Source organism: Phoca vitulina, unplaced genomic scaffold, assembly GCF_004348235.1.
Source record: "Phoca vitulina isolate PV1807 unplaced genomic scaffold, GSC_HSeal_1.0 scaffold9, whole genome shotgun sequence".
NCBI lineage: Eukaryota > Metazoa > Chordata > Mammalia > Carnivora > Phocidae > Phoca > Phoca vitulina.
This window is the reverse complement of record NW_022589712.1, coordinates 49413438-49429101: the sequence shown is the minus strand read 5'-3', so window position 1 is coordinate 49429101 and position 15664 is coordinate 49413438. Positions and strand designations below refer to the sequence as shown.

General features: G+C 35.1%; 1 protein-coding gene across 6 annotated transcripts in view; it reads right to left on the bottom strand.

Moving 5' to 3' along the window:
* Window positions 1–15664, bottom strand: part of REV3L (REV3 like, DNA directed polymerase zeta catalytic subunit) — a 174787-nt gene that overhangs the window by 85648 nt on the left and 73475 nt on the right. For all 6 annotated transcript variants that reach the window (XM_032408054.1, XM_032408050.1, XM_032408052.1 and 3 more), the window contains exons 6-11: window positions 14465–14559; window positions 13796–13900; window positions 12559–12643; window positions 12323–12471; window positions 6340–6459; window positions 2906–3143 (exon numbers count right to left, since the gene is read on the bottom strand). In XM_032408054.1, coding sequence (XP_032263945.1) covers window positions 2906–3143; window positions 6340–6459; window positions 12323–12471; window positions 12559–12643; window positions 13796–13900; window positions 14465–14559 — 792 coding nt within the window. The remainder of the gene's footprint in view (window positions 1–2905; window positions 3144–6339; window positions 6460–12322; window positions 12472–12558; window positions 12644–13795; window positions 13901–14464; window positions 14560–15664) is intronic.

Sequence of the window (15664 nt, the reverse complement as noted above, 5' to 3'; positions counted from 1 at the left end):
GTAAAATCAGGGCTTTCCCACAGAAATTGTTAAGCCCAGAGTGAGCTGAAGGTCTATCGAGTCTGTATTTATAAAGCTGACTGACTGAACCTAAACATATGACTATATACTTCATCTAGATACAGCCCTTGCATGTGTCTATATACTTTATTAGGCATCACCTATTTAGTTTTGAGGCATTTTTGGATCTATATTCTGTCATCCAAAGAATTATCAATCTCTAATATTTGTGACAATCTCAATCCAATCTAGCATACTTGGCATTTAAGCATTTATGTTGTTTTTTAAATGCAAAGTCATGTAAGTTCTTGTGAACCCACCTAATTGGTCACTACTGCCATGTATTCTCCTTATCTACAAGGATGTTACGTAAGACTTTACCAAATGTGTGGTTGAAATTAAGACTCAATATGATTATAACATTCCCCTAAATAACCATATTTAAAAAGGATATAAAGACTGTAGAGCATGACTTGAACACATGAAGGTTCCTGATACTCTCTGCTTCCCTGTCCAAGTGCCCATGTTTACCTAATAATCATAATTATTACCCCTATTATAAAGGAGAACTAGAGGCAAGGAGGAGACCAGTTAAAAAGTGAATCATAGTGTTCCAGATAAATGATAATGAAGGCCCAAACTAGGACATTACCTTGGGAGGGAGGGGGGTGGAAGAATAGAACGGCAAAGGAGGGCAAGTCAAATACAACACTGAAGTTGCAAACTTCCAGATGTTGGGGAGAATTATTATTACAGAAATAAGAACAGAGAAACAAGAACAAAGCCATTTTATAGGTTGATGTGGTTGAGGCATTTCCCAGTAGGATATTTCATGGAAAGATTTATAAAGTTTATATTAAAAAATTGAAAAACTTATAGAAGAGCTATAAAAATTTGTCTTTGACCTCACTTTTTTTTTTTTTTTAACAGATAGGAAATACTGACAAAAGACATTTTATGACATTGTTGAGGGTCAAATCTATCAGGAAATCAAATACCGATTCTGTCTGGACCAGGTAGCATTAGTTCTTCAAAGGTCAAGGGCTGAGTCTTTGAATGATTTATCACTGTCACAGCAAAGGGAACTGAGTACATGAAGCTAGGAAAAGTATGAAATAATATTTTGCAGGTCTGGATTCTCCACCCATAGGATGAAAATGGAATTCTATGAGGGAGCATACTGTGAAAATATCGAAGAAAGGGTTCTGATGTATAATCAGATAACAAGAGAATTTCAAACAAAGAGTTCAGAAGTTTTAGTATTGTCTACATAAGTTTAAAGGAGAGGCATACTCAGTGTTTCAGGCTCAAAGGACTCATCTTTTTCTACACACAGAACATATAACTCAAACCAATTAGTCTCACAAGAAACTGATTTGGAAAACCACAGTGCCATCTTATTCATTTAGCTTGAGAAATGAACCAGAATACCAGTCTCTGTTTCTGAGACTCTTTTATTTATTTACTTTTAATATTTAACTCCTTCAGTCTAATCACACCTAAAGGCTATTTCTTGTCTTCAAGCTGACTCTGTAACTGTTGCTGTAACCCATATAACTCTCAGGGGGCATTCTTTTTCCTCAAGTTCACAGGTAAGGAGGCACTTCTACTTTGCCCCACTTACTAGCCACACATATTAATACTATATTTATAATTTCTAAGTTAGGTTTATGGGGGTAGAAGAAACTGGAGGAAGGTGGTCAAAGGGTACAAACTTACAGTTATAAGATAAATACTAGGGATGTAATGTACAACATGGCGACTATAGTTACCACTCCTGTAGGATTTTTTTTTTTTTTTAAAGATTTTTATTTATTTATTCATGAGAGACAGAGAGAGAGAGAGACAGAGGCAGAGGGAGAAGCAGGCTCCCCGCGGAGCAGGGAGCCCGACGCGGGACTCGATCCCAGGACCCCGGGGTCACGACCTGAGCCGAAGGCAGACGCTTAACCGACTGAGCCACCCAGGCGTCCCGGATTTTTTTTTTTTTAAAGATTTTATTTATTTATTTGAGAGAGAGCAAGAGGGAGTGCAGGAGCATGAGCAGGGGGAAAGGGAGAAGGAGAAGCAAGGCTCCCCACTGAGCAGGGAACCCCACGTGGGGCTTGATCCCAGGACTCTGAGATCATGACCTGAGCCGAAGGCAGAGCTTAACCGACTGAGCCACCCAGGCGCCCCACCACTCCTGTAGGATTAAAGAGGAAAGTTGTTAGAGTGAATCCTGAGAGTTCTCATTACAAGAAGAAACCTTTTTTTCCTTTTTTCCCCTCCATTTCTTTTTATTTTATCTATATGTGATGATAAATGTTAACCAAACTTATTTGTGGTAGTCATTTCATAATATACGTACGGTCAAACCTTTATGCTATACAACTGAAACTCCTATAGTGATATAGGTCAATTATATCTCAATAAAACTCGAAAAAAAAAACCACTTAGGTTTAATCTTTTAATAAAACTGGAAAAAAACACCTAGGTTTAATCTTTTTGAATGTAGCAAAATCTTACTCTGCTTAGAATATGAAGTTTATGCCACATGAAAAACAAAGCACTACTTTAAAGGGATTTAAAAGAAGACTATTTATTTTTTAAGATTTTATTTATTTATTTGACAGAAAGATAGACAGCATAAGTAGGCAGAGTAGCAGGCAGAGGGAGAGGGAGAAGCAGGCTCTCCGCTGAGCAGGGAGCCAGACGCGGGGCTCGATCCCAGGACCCCAGGATCATGACCTGAGCCAAAGGCAGCCGCTTAACCGACTGAGCCACCCAGGTGCCCCAAAAGAAGACTATTTAGTTTATAAGGTGTTTATATTATGAATAATAGTAAAAAATAATTTCTAATTAAAGAATAGTGATAAATGACAACAGGAAATTATTAAAGTAACTGAAATAACTAAAAAGTTACCTCTTTTTGGCACAAGGTTCTTCAATATTGCTGTCCCATCTCTGAGACATCACCAAACTAAGCTCCATTTCTTCTTTTTCAATCTGTGGTTCATTTTCTTCATCGTCACTATTTTGGTGATTTTTAGTGTTTCCAAAGAAATGACATGGTGATGGCATCCTATTTCTTCCCCCCTGATATCCATCATTTTCCAAACCAGCAAGAAGATGTACCAGAGCCTCGTCAGGACTACTGTCCACTATAAAACAAGTGAAGCATCACTAACAAATAACTTTTCTAAATAATTCAACAATTCAGATCAGTTACAAAACAACAAAATCACAGATGCTGGCACATACTGAAAAAATACAGCTCATGCAAAGACTTCTGTGTTGATGTAGCTCTTTTATCAAAGTGTGATGATCCTTGGACTCTTTGCATTGTAATGATTTTATGTCCTCATTAAAAAGAAGATTCCCAGAACCCATCTTCCATCTTTTGAATCAGAACTTCTGAGTTAGGGCCCAGGAAGATGCATTTTGACAAGCTGTCCAAGCTCTTACTGCACAATTAAGCTTGAGGAGCACTAAACCAAATAGGGTCACCAGAGTTCAAAACAAAATCAAAATACGTAATAAATATATGAATGAATGCTAAGGAAGAAGTGCCTTAAAAACAATACATGTGAGCACGTTATTCTCACTTAAGTTTCATTTAGCTCATAGGATAGTTAAATGAAATCTGTGGTTGAAAAACACAAGAGAGCTTGAAAGTGGTCAATGACATTACTTAAAAAACCTTGAAGACTACAGTGAGATGCCACTTCATATGCACTATGCTTGCCAAATCAAGACAAGTAATAAGTATTGGAAAGGAAGTGGAAGAAATTAGAACCTTCCTATATTGCCAGTCAGACTGTAAAATGGTGCAGCAGCTTTGGAAAAAAGTTTGATGGTTCACTGAAATGTTAAATATAGTTACCATATGACACAGCAGTTCCACTCCTGGTATATAACCAAGATAACTAAAAACATACGTCCACACAAAAACTTATACATGAATAACCACAGCAGTATCATTCGTAATGGCCAAAAATGTGGAAACAACTCACATAGCCATCATCTGAAGAATGGATAAATGAATTATGGTATATCCATATGAGGGAATATTATTCAGTAGTGAAAAGGAATGAAATACTGATACATGCTACAACTTGAATGAACCTTGAAAACATTATGCTAAGTGAAAGAAGCCACAAACAAAAGGTTTTATGATTCCATTTATATGAAATGACCCAAACAGGTAAATCCAGTAAAAAAGAGAATAGATTAGTGGTTTCCAAGAGCTGAGAGGAGGGAAGAATGAAGAGTGACTGCTAATGGCTATGGGGTTGCTTTTTAGGGTGATAAAAATGTCCTGGAATTAGACAGTGGTAATGGTTGCATAACTCTGTGAACAAGACAAAAATCACTGAACTGGGGGTGCCTGGGTGGATCAGTTGGTTAAGCATCTACCTTCGGCTAAGGTCATGATCTCGGGGTCCTAGGATCGAGCCCCATGTCGGGTTCCCCGTTCAGTGGGGAGTCTGCTTCTCCTTCTGCCCCTCCTCCCCATTTGTGCTCTCTCTCTCAAATAAATAAATAAAAATCTTTTAAAAAATCACTGAACCATACACATTAGAAGGTAAATTTTCTGGTATGTGAAATATCTCAATAAAAGGTATTATTAAAAAAGGGGGGGTTGTGCCTGGGTGGCTCAGTCGGTTAAACATCTGACTCGGTTTTGGCTCAGGTCATGATTTCAGGGTCATGAGATTGAGCTCAGCAGGGAGTCTGCTTGAGATTCTCTCTCTTCCTCTCCTCCTTCTGCCCACCCCCCATGCATGCGCTCTCATTCTCTCTCTCTCAAATAATAAATCTTAAATAACAAATAATAAATAAATCTTAAAAAAAAAAAGACCACGAAGATGGAGGTTTGTTCTAATACACAACTTTTTTCTCTGTAAAATGAGATAATGCACTCCCTATTTACTAAAACATCAGGTTTCATGTTTTCTTCATTCACATTAAAGAAATTGGTTCAATTATACTACCAAATATAAAGGCAAAAATAAAGATGTTGCTTAAAAGAGCCATTTTGGCAAAAATGTCTCTCTTATTTTAAAGATTTTATTTATTTTGACAGAGAGAGTGAGTACAAGAAGGGGGAGCAGCAGGCAGAGGGAGAGGGAGAAGCAGGCTCCCTGCTCAGTAGGGGTGTGGGGCTCGATCCCAGGACCTTGAGATCATGACCTGAGCTGAAGGCAGATGCTTACCTGCCTGAGCCACCCAGGCGCCCCCAAAAATCTTTTCTTAAACCTAGAATTGCAGTTCATTTTTCCTCATTCTTAAAAAAAAAAGATTAATATTAGGCAAATGAATTATAGATATTTGACTTTCAGATCTTGGACTAACATTGAGATTGCATTTTTGCAACCTTAGGCAAGGTGGAATTTATCTACTGATGATATATTCTATTTGCCTCATGTAATGAAATAAGGATATGTCTCTCTCAGTCTCTTTTTCAATTCCTTCATTTTCTCTATGTTCCTCTCTTTCAGCTGCTTATTTTTTTCTCTGGATCATTTCTTTCTGCATATGCCATTCATTTATAAAGGAAAAAAAGTTTTCTACTCCTGTCTCAAATATTCTTGATCTATGACTGTGTACAATACTTTTGGTATTGTTCCTAGTCAATTTGTGTTCCATTCAAATGAAAATGAAGATAACAGACAGAGGACACTGTAGAAAGCTGGGAACACATTTGATACAATAAGAATGAAAAAATAGAAAGTTCGCAAAGAAACATAAAATCACTAAACCAAGCAATAAAAGAGGCATGAAACTCAATGACATCTCACTTTTTGCAATGAAATTTTAAATAAATTTCTGAAAAACATGTCAGTAATTTAGACTATATTAATGAAATGAAATCTAGCAAACGGCTTATGACGCTAATGAAAATGCGTTTAGGGAGATGCAAAAACACACAGAAATAAAGGTCATAGTCTACCCAAACAAAAATTAATGCCTTAAAAATAACTGTTCAGAGAAATTTCTGATACTCACCAAGAAAGAATTATGGTATTTTATTAATGTACTCAACTTTGGAAAACTTTAACTCAAAATGAATGCATTTTCCCCCCTAAACCAATATGGTCTTCCTCCAACCAAAGTGAAGTTAAAAAAAAAAAAAGCAGAAGAATTATTTTCTGTCACAACTGTTTTTTAGAAAAAGCTGTGTAAAAAACAAAAAACAAAGCTACTTCATTTAATTCAAGGCTTCATTTTATACTTACAGTAAGGATTTATTGAACATGCAACATTAACCTTTTCAAACCAAAGGAAAAATACCCCCTCACATAACACACTTTCATTGATTAACATACTGAAATTTATGGTAGAACTGTTACTTACAGAAAACTGGTGACTCACTCAGTCTTTGGGTCAAAGGCTGAAAAGTCTGACTATTTTCCATGAGGTTCAAAATTGCTTCTTCATTAATAAGAGCTTCCTCCACGTTGTGTGTAGTGTGACCTTAAGATGACAAAGAATACAAAAACATTAAAGCAACAGCTTAAATCTAAAATTTACTGTTTAAAATTTGTGTAAATTAGGAAGCATGACGATGCAAACCTATTTAAAATTTTGAAGTGTTAGTGATATATGTTAAATAAAAACATAATAAAATTTAGTAAAAGCCACAGTAATATCTAACCAGTTACATGGAGTAATTAAAAAAGGGAAAAAAAATACCAAAACCCAGGGGTGCCTGGGTGGTGCAGTCAGTTAAGCCTCTGACTCTTGGTTTCGGCTCAGGTCATAGCCTCAGGGTCGTAAGATGGAGACCCACATTGGGCTCCATGCTCAACGAGGAGTCCGCTTAAGATTTTTCTCTCCCTCTCCCTTTGCCCCTCCCCCCCCGCTTGTGCTTACGTGTGCACAATACACTCTCTCTCAAATAAATCTTTTAAAAAATTTTTAAAAATTAAAAAAAAAAAACCCAAACGCCTCAGTCTGTGAATCACTAAATATTTATAATCTCTTTAGCCTTGTACAGTTATATTACTCTAATTAAATTAAAATATACACAGGGAAAAGAGTAATTCCTTTATTCTCTATGGCTTAAAAATTACAAATTAATTTTACATTTCTCAGCTTTCAACTCATCATCTAAAAATTTGTTCTTCAACATGTGATTTTAATAAGCCTAATTTGAACCGCTGGATTAAATAATCTTAAGAATAAAGATAAAATGAGTCTCATAATCTAGTGAAAGGGAGAGAGAGAGAGAGAGACAGTAAAAAGCAAATAGCAGCAGGAAATAGCAGAAAAGGGAAGGCAGTTAGAGCTAATTGGAAAACAGTTCTCCTCCCCCCACTCATGCACTTTCTCTCTCATATAAGTAAAATCTTTTTATTTTTTTATTTTTAAAGATTTTATTTATTTGACACACACAGAAAGAGAGCACAAGCAAGGGGAGCGGCAGAGGGAGAGGGAGAAGCAGGCTCTGCTGAGCAGCCCGATGCGGGGCTCGACCCGAGGACCCTGGGATCATGACCTGAGCCAAAGGCAGCCACTCAACTGACTGAGCCACCCAGGCGCCCCTCTCATATAAGTAAAATCTTAAACAAACAAACAAACAAAAAAATAGAAATCTTGAGTGGTGCCTGGGTGGCTCAGTCAGTTGGACAACCAACTCTTGGTTTCCACTTGGGTGGTGATCTCAGGGTTGTGAGACTGGACCCTGCTTGGACTTCACGCTCAGTGCAGAGTCTGCTTGAGATTCTTTCCCCCTTCCTCTCCCTCTTGCTACGCCCCTCCCCCTGCTCCTGCATGTGCGCTCTCTCTCAAATAAATAAATAAATAAAATCTTTTAAAAAAGGAAATAGTAATCTTGAGTAGACCTGTAACAATTATGGAAATTAAATTAGTAGTTTAAAATCCCCTCTCTCTATTTTCCATGCCCCAACACAAAATTCACCTACAAGAAACTATGCAGTCTGGATGTCTTTATAGATGAGATCTATCAAATCTCCAAGAAATAGATTATACAAATCTAATAAAAATTGTTTTTTTTTCATTGAAATATAGTTGACATACAATGTTATATTAGTTTTGGTTGTACAACATAGTGATTTGACAATTCTATATATTATTAAAATTCTTGAAGAGTTCAAAAAGAAAGAAAACTCCACAACTCAATGGGGCAAAGTATGGCTCTTTCTCAATTATTAAAAACAAAAAGAATAAATTCCAAACACAGTATTAGTAAAGTAGATATAGCAATGCTTTAAAAAAATACCACATTGTGACAAAGAGGATTTCTTTCAGGAGTACACAGATAGTTTAACATTTGAAAATAAAAATCATTTTAATGTAACTATATTATCAGAGTAAAAGGAAAAAAATGTGATCATTTCAATAAATTCAGAAAAGAACATGTGGTAAAATTTAACTTATTATCCATTCATGATTTAAAAAAACTAAACTTCATAGCAAGCAAGCAATAGGAGAGATCTTAATCTAATTAAAGTTATCTGCCAACATCCTGTAGTAAATTTCATATGTAATAATAAAATATAGAAGCAATCTTTTCAAAGCCAGGAAAAAGACCATTATTTCTACTTAACATTATCTGTGCCTTAAAAAATTTTTTTCTTTTAAAGTATGAAGATGGGTAAAGAAATAAAATTGTTATTTACAGATGAGGACTCCATACACAAAGCAGTGCCTTAAAAAATTTTTTTCTTTTAAAGTATGAAGATGGGTAAAGAAATAAAATTGTTATTTACAGATGAGGACTCCATACACAAAAAGTCCAACAGAAAAGACATAAACTATTAGTGCTAATAAAAGTTGCTGTATATAAGATTGATATACAAAGGTCAGTGAAGTTCCTATATACTAGGAATTAGAAGATATAATTTTTCAAAGATAAACTTACAATTGCAACAATTATAAGGCACCTGAGAGTATATCTAAGATATCAAATTTTACAAAGAAAATGGCAAAACTCTATTGAAAGATATGAAAGAAGACCAAGTAAAATGAGAAATACATCCTATTCATAGATGAGATGATCTGGCTTTATTAAAGATGAAAAATGTTCCTAAATCAGCCTATAAATTCAATAAACTCCCAGCAAAATCTGAACAGGGTACTTTCCAGAAATGAACCATCTGATCCTAAAATTAATATGGAGAGTTTCTTTAAAAGATCAAGACTAGACAATTTTGTAGTTGAACAAGGTAAGATCTGCCCCTGATACATATATCAATACTTATAAATCAACAGTAATTACAACAGTATATTAACATAGGGGAACATAACTGAGGTGGAATAATTCAGTGGAAAAAAAATTTTGCAGTAAATATGTTGGAACTAGCTATTTACCTTCAGAAAAATATGGGGTGCTTGGGTGGCTCAGGTGGTTAAGTGTCTGGCTCTTGATTTCAGCTCAAGTCATGATATTGAGCCCCAATTCTCTTTCTCCCTCTACCCTCCCTCTCTTATAAAGAGAGACATAATTAGATCCTTACTATATATAGAAGTAAAATTTCAGATAAGTACTTATAAGACCTAAATGTGAAAAACCAAACTCTAAGCACACATAAGCTGTAGGGATGAAAACTTGCATTACATCATGATAGGGAAGGACCCAAAAGAAAATGAGCCAAGAGCATGAATAAGCAATTCTCAGATAAAGACACACAAATGCTCAAACTTATTAGTAATCAGGAAATGCAAATTAAACTAAGGAGATACCATTTCAAAGAATCAGAATGGCAAAAAATTTTTACACTGATACTATCGAATGTCATTGAAGATGTAGGGAAATATAAGCTCTAGTACACTGTGGGATTATACACTTAAGTACGATCATTTTATATTATTACTACTAAAATGTGATATTTTTATTATTAACATACTTCAAAACCTGAAAAATGGAGCTCTAAAAATAATAGGGCTTATGGGGGGGGAAAAGGTTAAGGCAAAATTTATGCAGCTTTGTAACCAGAACACTAATAAAATCAATAATTGGTACCTGAGGAGATAACTCAGTCAGGCAGGCAGCCAGTGTGGCTGGAGGCTGTCATAGTGGATATTAAAATGCACAGGAAATAACAGTATGGAAATGCTGGATACATTTTGATTAGAATGCAGCTGGCAGATGCTAAGACAAAGCAAATGCAAGCAGAACTCTGAGCCAGTAGGTTGCCGATGAGGTGAGCTCAGGAGACCTCAGGTGCAACCTGCCATGAGTCAGAGATGTCACAATGCTGGGATGCAACTCTTAGGGAGGAAGCCCTGGGTCTAACGATGCTCATTTGGAATTGTAGTTAAATATAGTCAAAAGAGCCTCTGCCGCTAATGCAGCAGTGTAAAGGAGGATTTCCATTTCTGCTGAAAGCTGTAATCCTACTCCTGCTATTCTGGCTCTCCTTGCCTAGAAAAATTGCATATGAAACAATGTGACTTTGGAGTAAAACTTTTTTTTAAGATTTTATTTGACAGAGAGACAGACAGCGAGAGCGGGAACAGAAGCAGGAGGAGTGGGAAAGGGAGAAGCAGGCTTCCCCCTGAGCAGGGAGCCCAATGCGGGGCTGGATCCCAGGAACCTGGGATCATGATCTGAGCCGAAGGCAGACGCTTAACAACTGAGCCATCCAGGCGCCCCTGGAATAAAACTTTCATTATTCTTTTATTTACTAATCGTGTATAATCTAACTACCTTACAGAAACCCTGTTAGAACAGATGCTGTCTAGGTAGAGTACTTATACCCTAAGACCTGGCAAATTATACTTCTATATGTTTTCTGTGGAGAAACTCTTGCCACAAGATGACAAAAATAACACTATTAATAACAGTTAAAAAGTGAAAACCATCTAATAGTTGTAGAGAAGCAGATAAACGTGTTTAGTCTTACAAAGGAACACTATTCAGCAGCTAAAATGAGTGAACTAGAGACATGTATGAACAAGGATAGATTTCAAAATTATAATGTTGACATAAAAGATACTCAACATCATTAGTAATGAGGGAAAGGATAATTAAAACTATAATGAGATGCCATTTCACACACACTAGGATGGCTATATAAAAAAGACAAATAACAAGTGTTCATGAGGATGCAGGGTCACTGGAACCTTCACATAATGCTGGTGGAAATGTAAAACAGTATAGTCACTTTGGAAAACAGTATTGTAGTTTATTAAAAAGTTAAATGCAAGTTTACCAAATGACCCAGCAATTCCATTCTTGGTGTCTCTCAAGAAAAATGCAAATATACATCTACACAAAGACTTACATATAAGTGTTCATAGCAGCATTATTTTTAAGAGCCAAAAAAGTGAAAACAACTCGAATATCCATCAACTGATGAATGAATTAACAAAATATGGTAATATCCATAAAATGCAATACTATCTGGTAATAAAATTAAACAAATTGAAATACTGGTAGATACTACAATATGGATGAACTGGAAATATTATGCTAAATGAAAGAAGACATAAAAGATCACATATTGTGTAATTTCATTTATATGCTATATCTAGAAAAGGCAAATCTTGAAAGTGGATTAGTGATTACTTAGGGTTGGAGGTGGGAACAGATGTGACTGCAAATGGACACAAGGAATCCTCTGAAGTGAAAGAAATGTTCTAAAATTGAATTATGGGGATGTTTGCACAACTCTATAAATTTACTAAATCACTGAATTGTACACTTAAAGATTTTTTATTTATTTATCAGAGAGAGAGAGAGAGAGAGAGAGAGCACAAGCAGGGGGGAGTGGCAGGCAGAGCAGGCAGAGGGAGAAGCAGGCTCCCCACTGAGCAAGTAGCCGGGTTCGGGACTCAATCCCAGGAACCTGGAATCACGACCTGAGCAGAAGGCAGACACCTAAACTACTGAGCCACCCAGGCATCCCTGAATTGTACACTTAAAATGAGTGTGCTTTATGTTATACAAATTATACCTTAATTAGTTAATTAATTAATTTAAAAGTAGGCTCCACACCCAGCATGGAGCCCAACGTGGAGCTTGAACTCACAACCCAAAGATCAAGACCTAAGCTGAGATCAAGAGTCAGATGCTTAACTGACTGAGCCACCCAGGTGCCTCCTCAATTACATTATATCAAGTAGAACACCATTTATGTAAAATTTAAAACCTAAAATAGCAGTATATATTATGGACATACACGTACATAAGAAAATATAAAATCATATGGTAACAATTTACAACAACTTTAGAATAGTGTTTACCTCTAGAAATGAAGAAAAGGTAAAGGAATGGGAGAAACTTAGCTAAGTCAACCAAATACTAATCTCAGTGCTAGATATACTGATGTCTATTTTAGTATTTTCTGTATACTTGCAAAACAAACCTCACCTTTGCTCAACTCTTTATCTTTGTGGACTTCTACCATATTAGCTGGCGTACACTGAAGAATATCAGGAGACAGAACTTCAGAGTGCAATGTTAACTCAGCAGAGAACTCCTGAGATCCATCGCTGTAGTCCACTGATCCTGATAATGTTCTGCTTAATTAAAACATATCCTTTATAACACACTAGATAACAAAGCAATAAAATTAGTTCTGAGATCTATAATAAATAACCACTTACACAGAGAAATCATTCTGTTTGAGAATTTCCTGAAGTCTCTTCTGAAAAATTTTTTCATTTTCTGTTGCTGGCACAAACCTGCGATCTTTGAATTTTAAAAGTGCATTAAAACATGTAGATAATGAATGAAATATTTTCCTTTCTCTTAGAGTAGCTTTTAAAATGGTAACAATTTCCTATCTTTCTCTTGACACATATAATACCACCTAAAAGTAGTCCTATTATTAAATCAAACAAAAGAGAAACAGTTGTTACTGAAGCTATAAAATTAAGCACTTAAAGTCAGTTCAAGATTAAGTTCTATAATTATAACTTAAATCTAAAACAAAAACATTGTTCTCTACCTATAAATGTATCACACACTCTGAACCTAGAAATTTCCCCCTTATAAAATATTTCTATCTTAGAAGGCATTCAAAATTTATCATAGCATTTTTAGTGTCCAAGACATAATAAAAATTTTAATTGGACTTCAATGTATACTTACTACTGTATTTCAAATATATTTACCTTCTGAATTATGTCTTTTTATTCTTTTACATATGTCTTTAATTCTTTTAGTTTTATTTAAAATTTTTTATTGTATCCATGGCATTTATTTAAGCCCTCAAATTCTTTTTTATTCTTTTACATATGTCTTTAATTCTTTTAGTTTTATTTAACATTTTTTATTGTATCCATGGCATTTATTTAAGCCCTCAAATTCTGTAGCAGAATTTAGTAATACATAAAATGAGTATTTTCTTCAGAGCTGTACAAGATGATCAAAGTGGGAATTTATAAGGACATACCCAGTAAATAGTTTAAGGGCAGTATTTCAAAGCTTACATTTTCAAAGCTTAATGAACAAAATACAGTGTTTCTAAGTTGGGACTCTTATCTTCTGTGAGTATTCTAGCTCATTTGGAAATACAAAAGCCTAGAACATACTAGAAAATAAAAAAGGAGCTAAGAGGTGGGACAAGAAGACAAGGTAAGGTGAAAAACCAAGGACAATGAAGATGCCAATTTCTATGGGGATAGGGGGTGTGGGTGGAGGGAGAGAACAATGAGTGACACTTTGGAGGTAAAGAATTACAGTTCAGAGCAATGACAATAGGAAAAAACTAGAACATTTAAAGGTAATTTGAAAAATAAAATTTAACGTCAAGGTAAAAACTCAATGGCTTAAACTTTTCTATTAGAATATTTAGTGTAAAAAAAAAAAAAAATCACCAGAGTACTATTAGATTTATACCTTGTGATTCGGGTTGGCTAATTTGAGAAGTTTCATTTCTGTTTCTTCGCCGTTGCTTTTCATCTTCCCATATGGCCTGCAGACCAGGGTTTCCACCAATTTGAGCTATAATCACAACAATACTTCAATACAACAAGGATCAAAGTGAAAAATACTTGCTCAGAAAAAGAAATCCAAAATTAAAAAAAAAAAAATACTGCCTTAAAAAAAATTACCTGTTTTGTGTAATAAAATGACCAAACATTCCCAATCTACATTATTACATTATTCCTTTTTTAGTTTTCTTCCTACTGGCTCCCAAAAACCCAGCAAATGAATAAGATTTAAACATGTGATGACAGCTAATACACCTAAGAGTCCCCTCCCTCGTATATAACCTGAAAATTAAAAAATTAAAAGGCAGAGTATATGAAATTCTTTTATGATGGCTAATGTATTTAGTGTCTTACTTTAGGCTCATGTCTATGCAAACATACTTACATGAATGAAAGTATTAATGAAAAAATAATGACCATCTCATCAGAGGTACAGAAGAAATCTTCGTAACATTTTGCATCCTCCTTCTATAACATGTTACTTCCCTACTAATGTTTTCTTCCCTATTTTTTCCACTCTACTTTGGTCATTAAATTTTAAAATAAAAACACGTATTAATAATTGTGTATATACCTTCAATGTCCAGCCGATTTAAGATATCAGCAGCTACAGCATCCACTTCTAATTCACATGTACTCTGTGGTTCAACACCTTCCAGTATTAAAGAGCTGTATTAAGAAGATATCAAAAAATATAATAATCAGGGGGTGCCTGGCTGGCTCAGTCGGTAAAGCATGCAACTCTTGATCTTGGGGCTGTGAGTTCAAGCCCCACAATGGGCAGAGATTACTTAAAAAATAAATAACATTTAAAATATATATATCACATAAAAGAAAATTTTCTGAAGACTTTTCTTATATAATTTTTCATGTTTAGTGATATTATAGTAAGTCACAATTATTTATGACACACTTGATACTGTGTGTGTACATATAAAGAAATAAAAAACAGGAAGAGAAAAATATAAAACCTATTGTACTGACAACTCTATTGAGATCCTTTTTCAGTATATTTTATATATTTTGGTTCATTATATTTTATATATAAGGAATGTACAATGCTTTAGCATGTGGGTCATATCCAGGGTAGAATGGGATTAGATAACAGAGGACAACAGAGGGATACAGAAACCATATCTATTTGTAATGACTTGCCCAGAGGCATCTTGCTCTGTAATCATAGATGGTTGTAAAAAATGAGGACAAAATATGCAACAAGAGATAAGGGGAAGTAAGCATACTGAAAAGTGGGCAAATAATACTGTTCTCCCTGTCCTCAACTACTGCTGAGCCGAGGAACACTTTAAAAGTCTTCATAACTACAGAACTGAGAAACTATATGAGTTCAACAGTGGGATCATAGCTAAGAAAAGTGGTGATACCACAAGGCATTAATTCTTATGACAACTTCAGAGGGTTGTTCCCCACTAATGTTCTTTTACTCAAAAGCATTTTTTTTTTCATCAGAGCTGGATTAGGAAGACACCACATAACTGTCCCTGTTTGATAGAATGAACGTACAACATCTAATGTGGATACCAGTTTGCTCATTCCAAAATTTAGATCTTCTACAAATATGGACCCCAAATGAAAAGGAGAACTTTTACTAGAAAGTGGGTGATGGCAGATTTCATTAACATTTTTAGTTGAAAGGTTTTTTTTTTTATATTTTAAGAGAAACATATTAGCAAAACCTAATTTTCCACTGTCTATTCCTAAGGAAATCCCTATATGTGTATACATATACGTGTAGATACAAAACACATACATATAT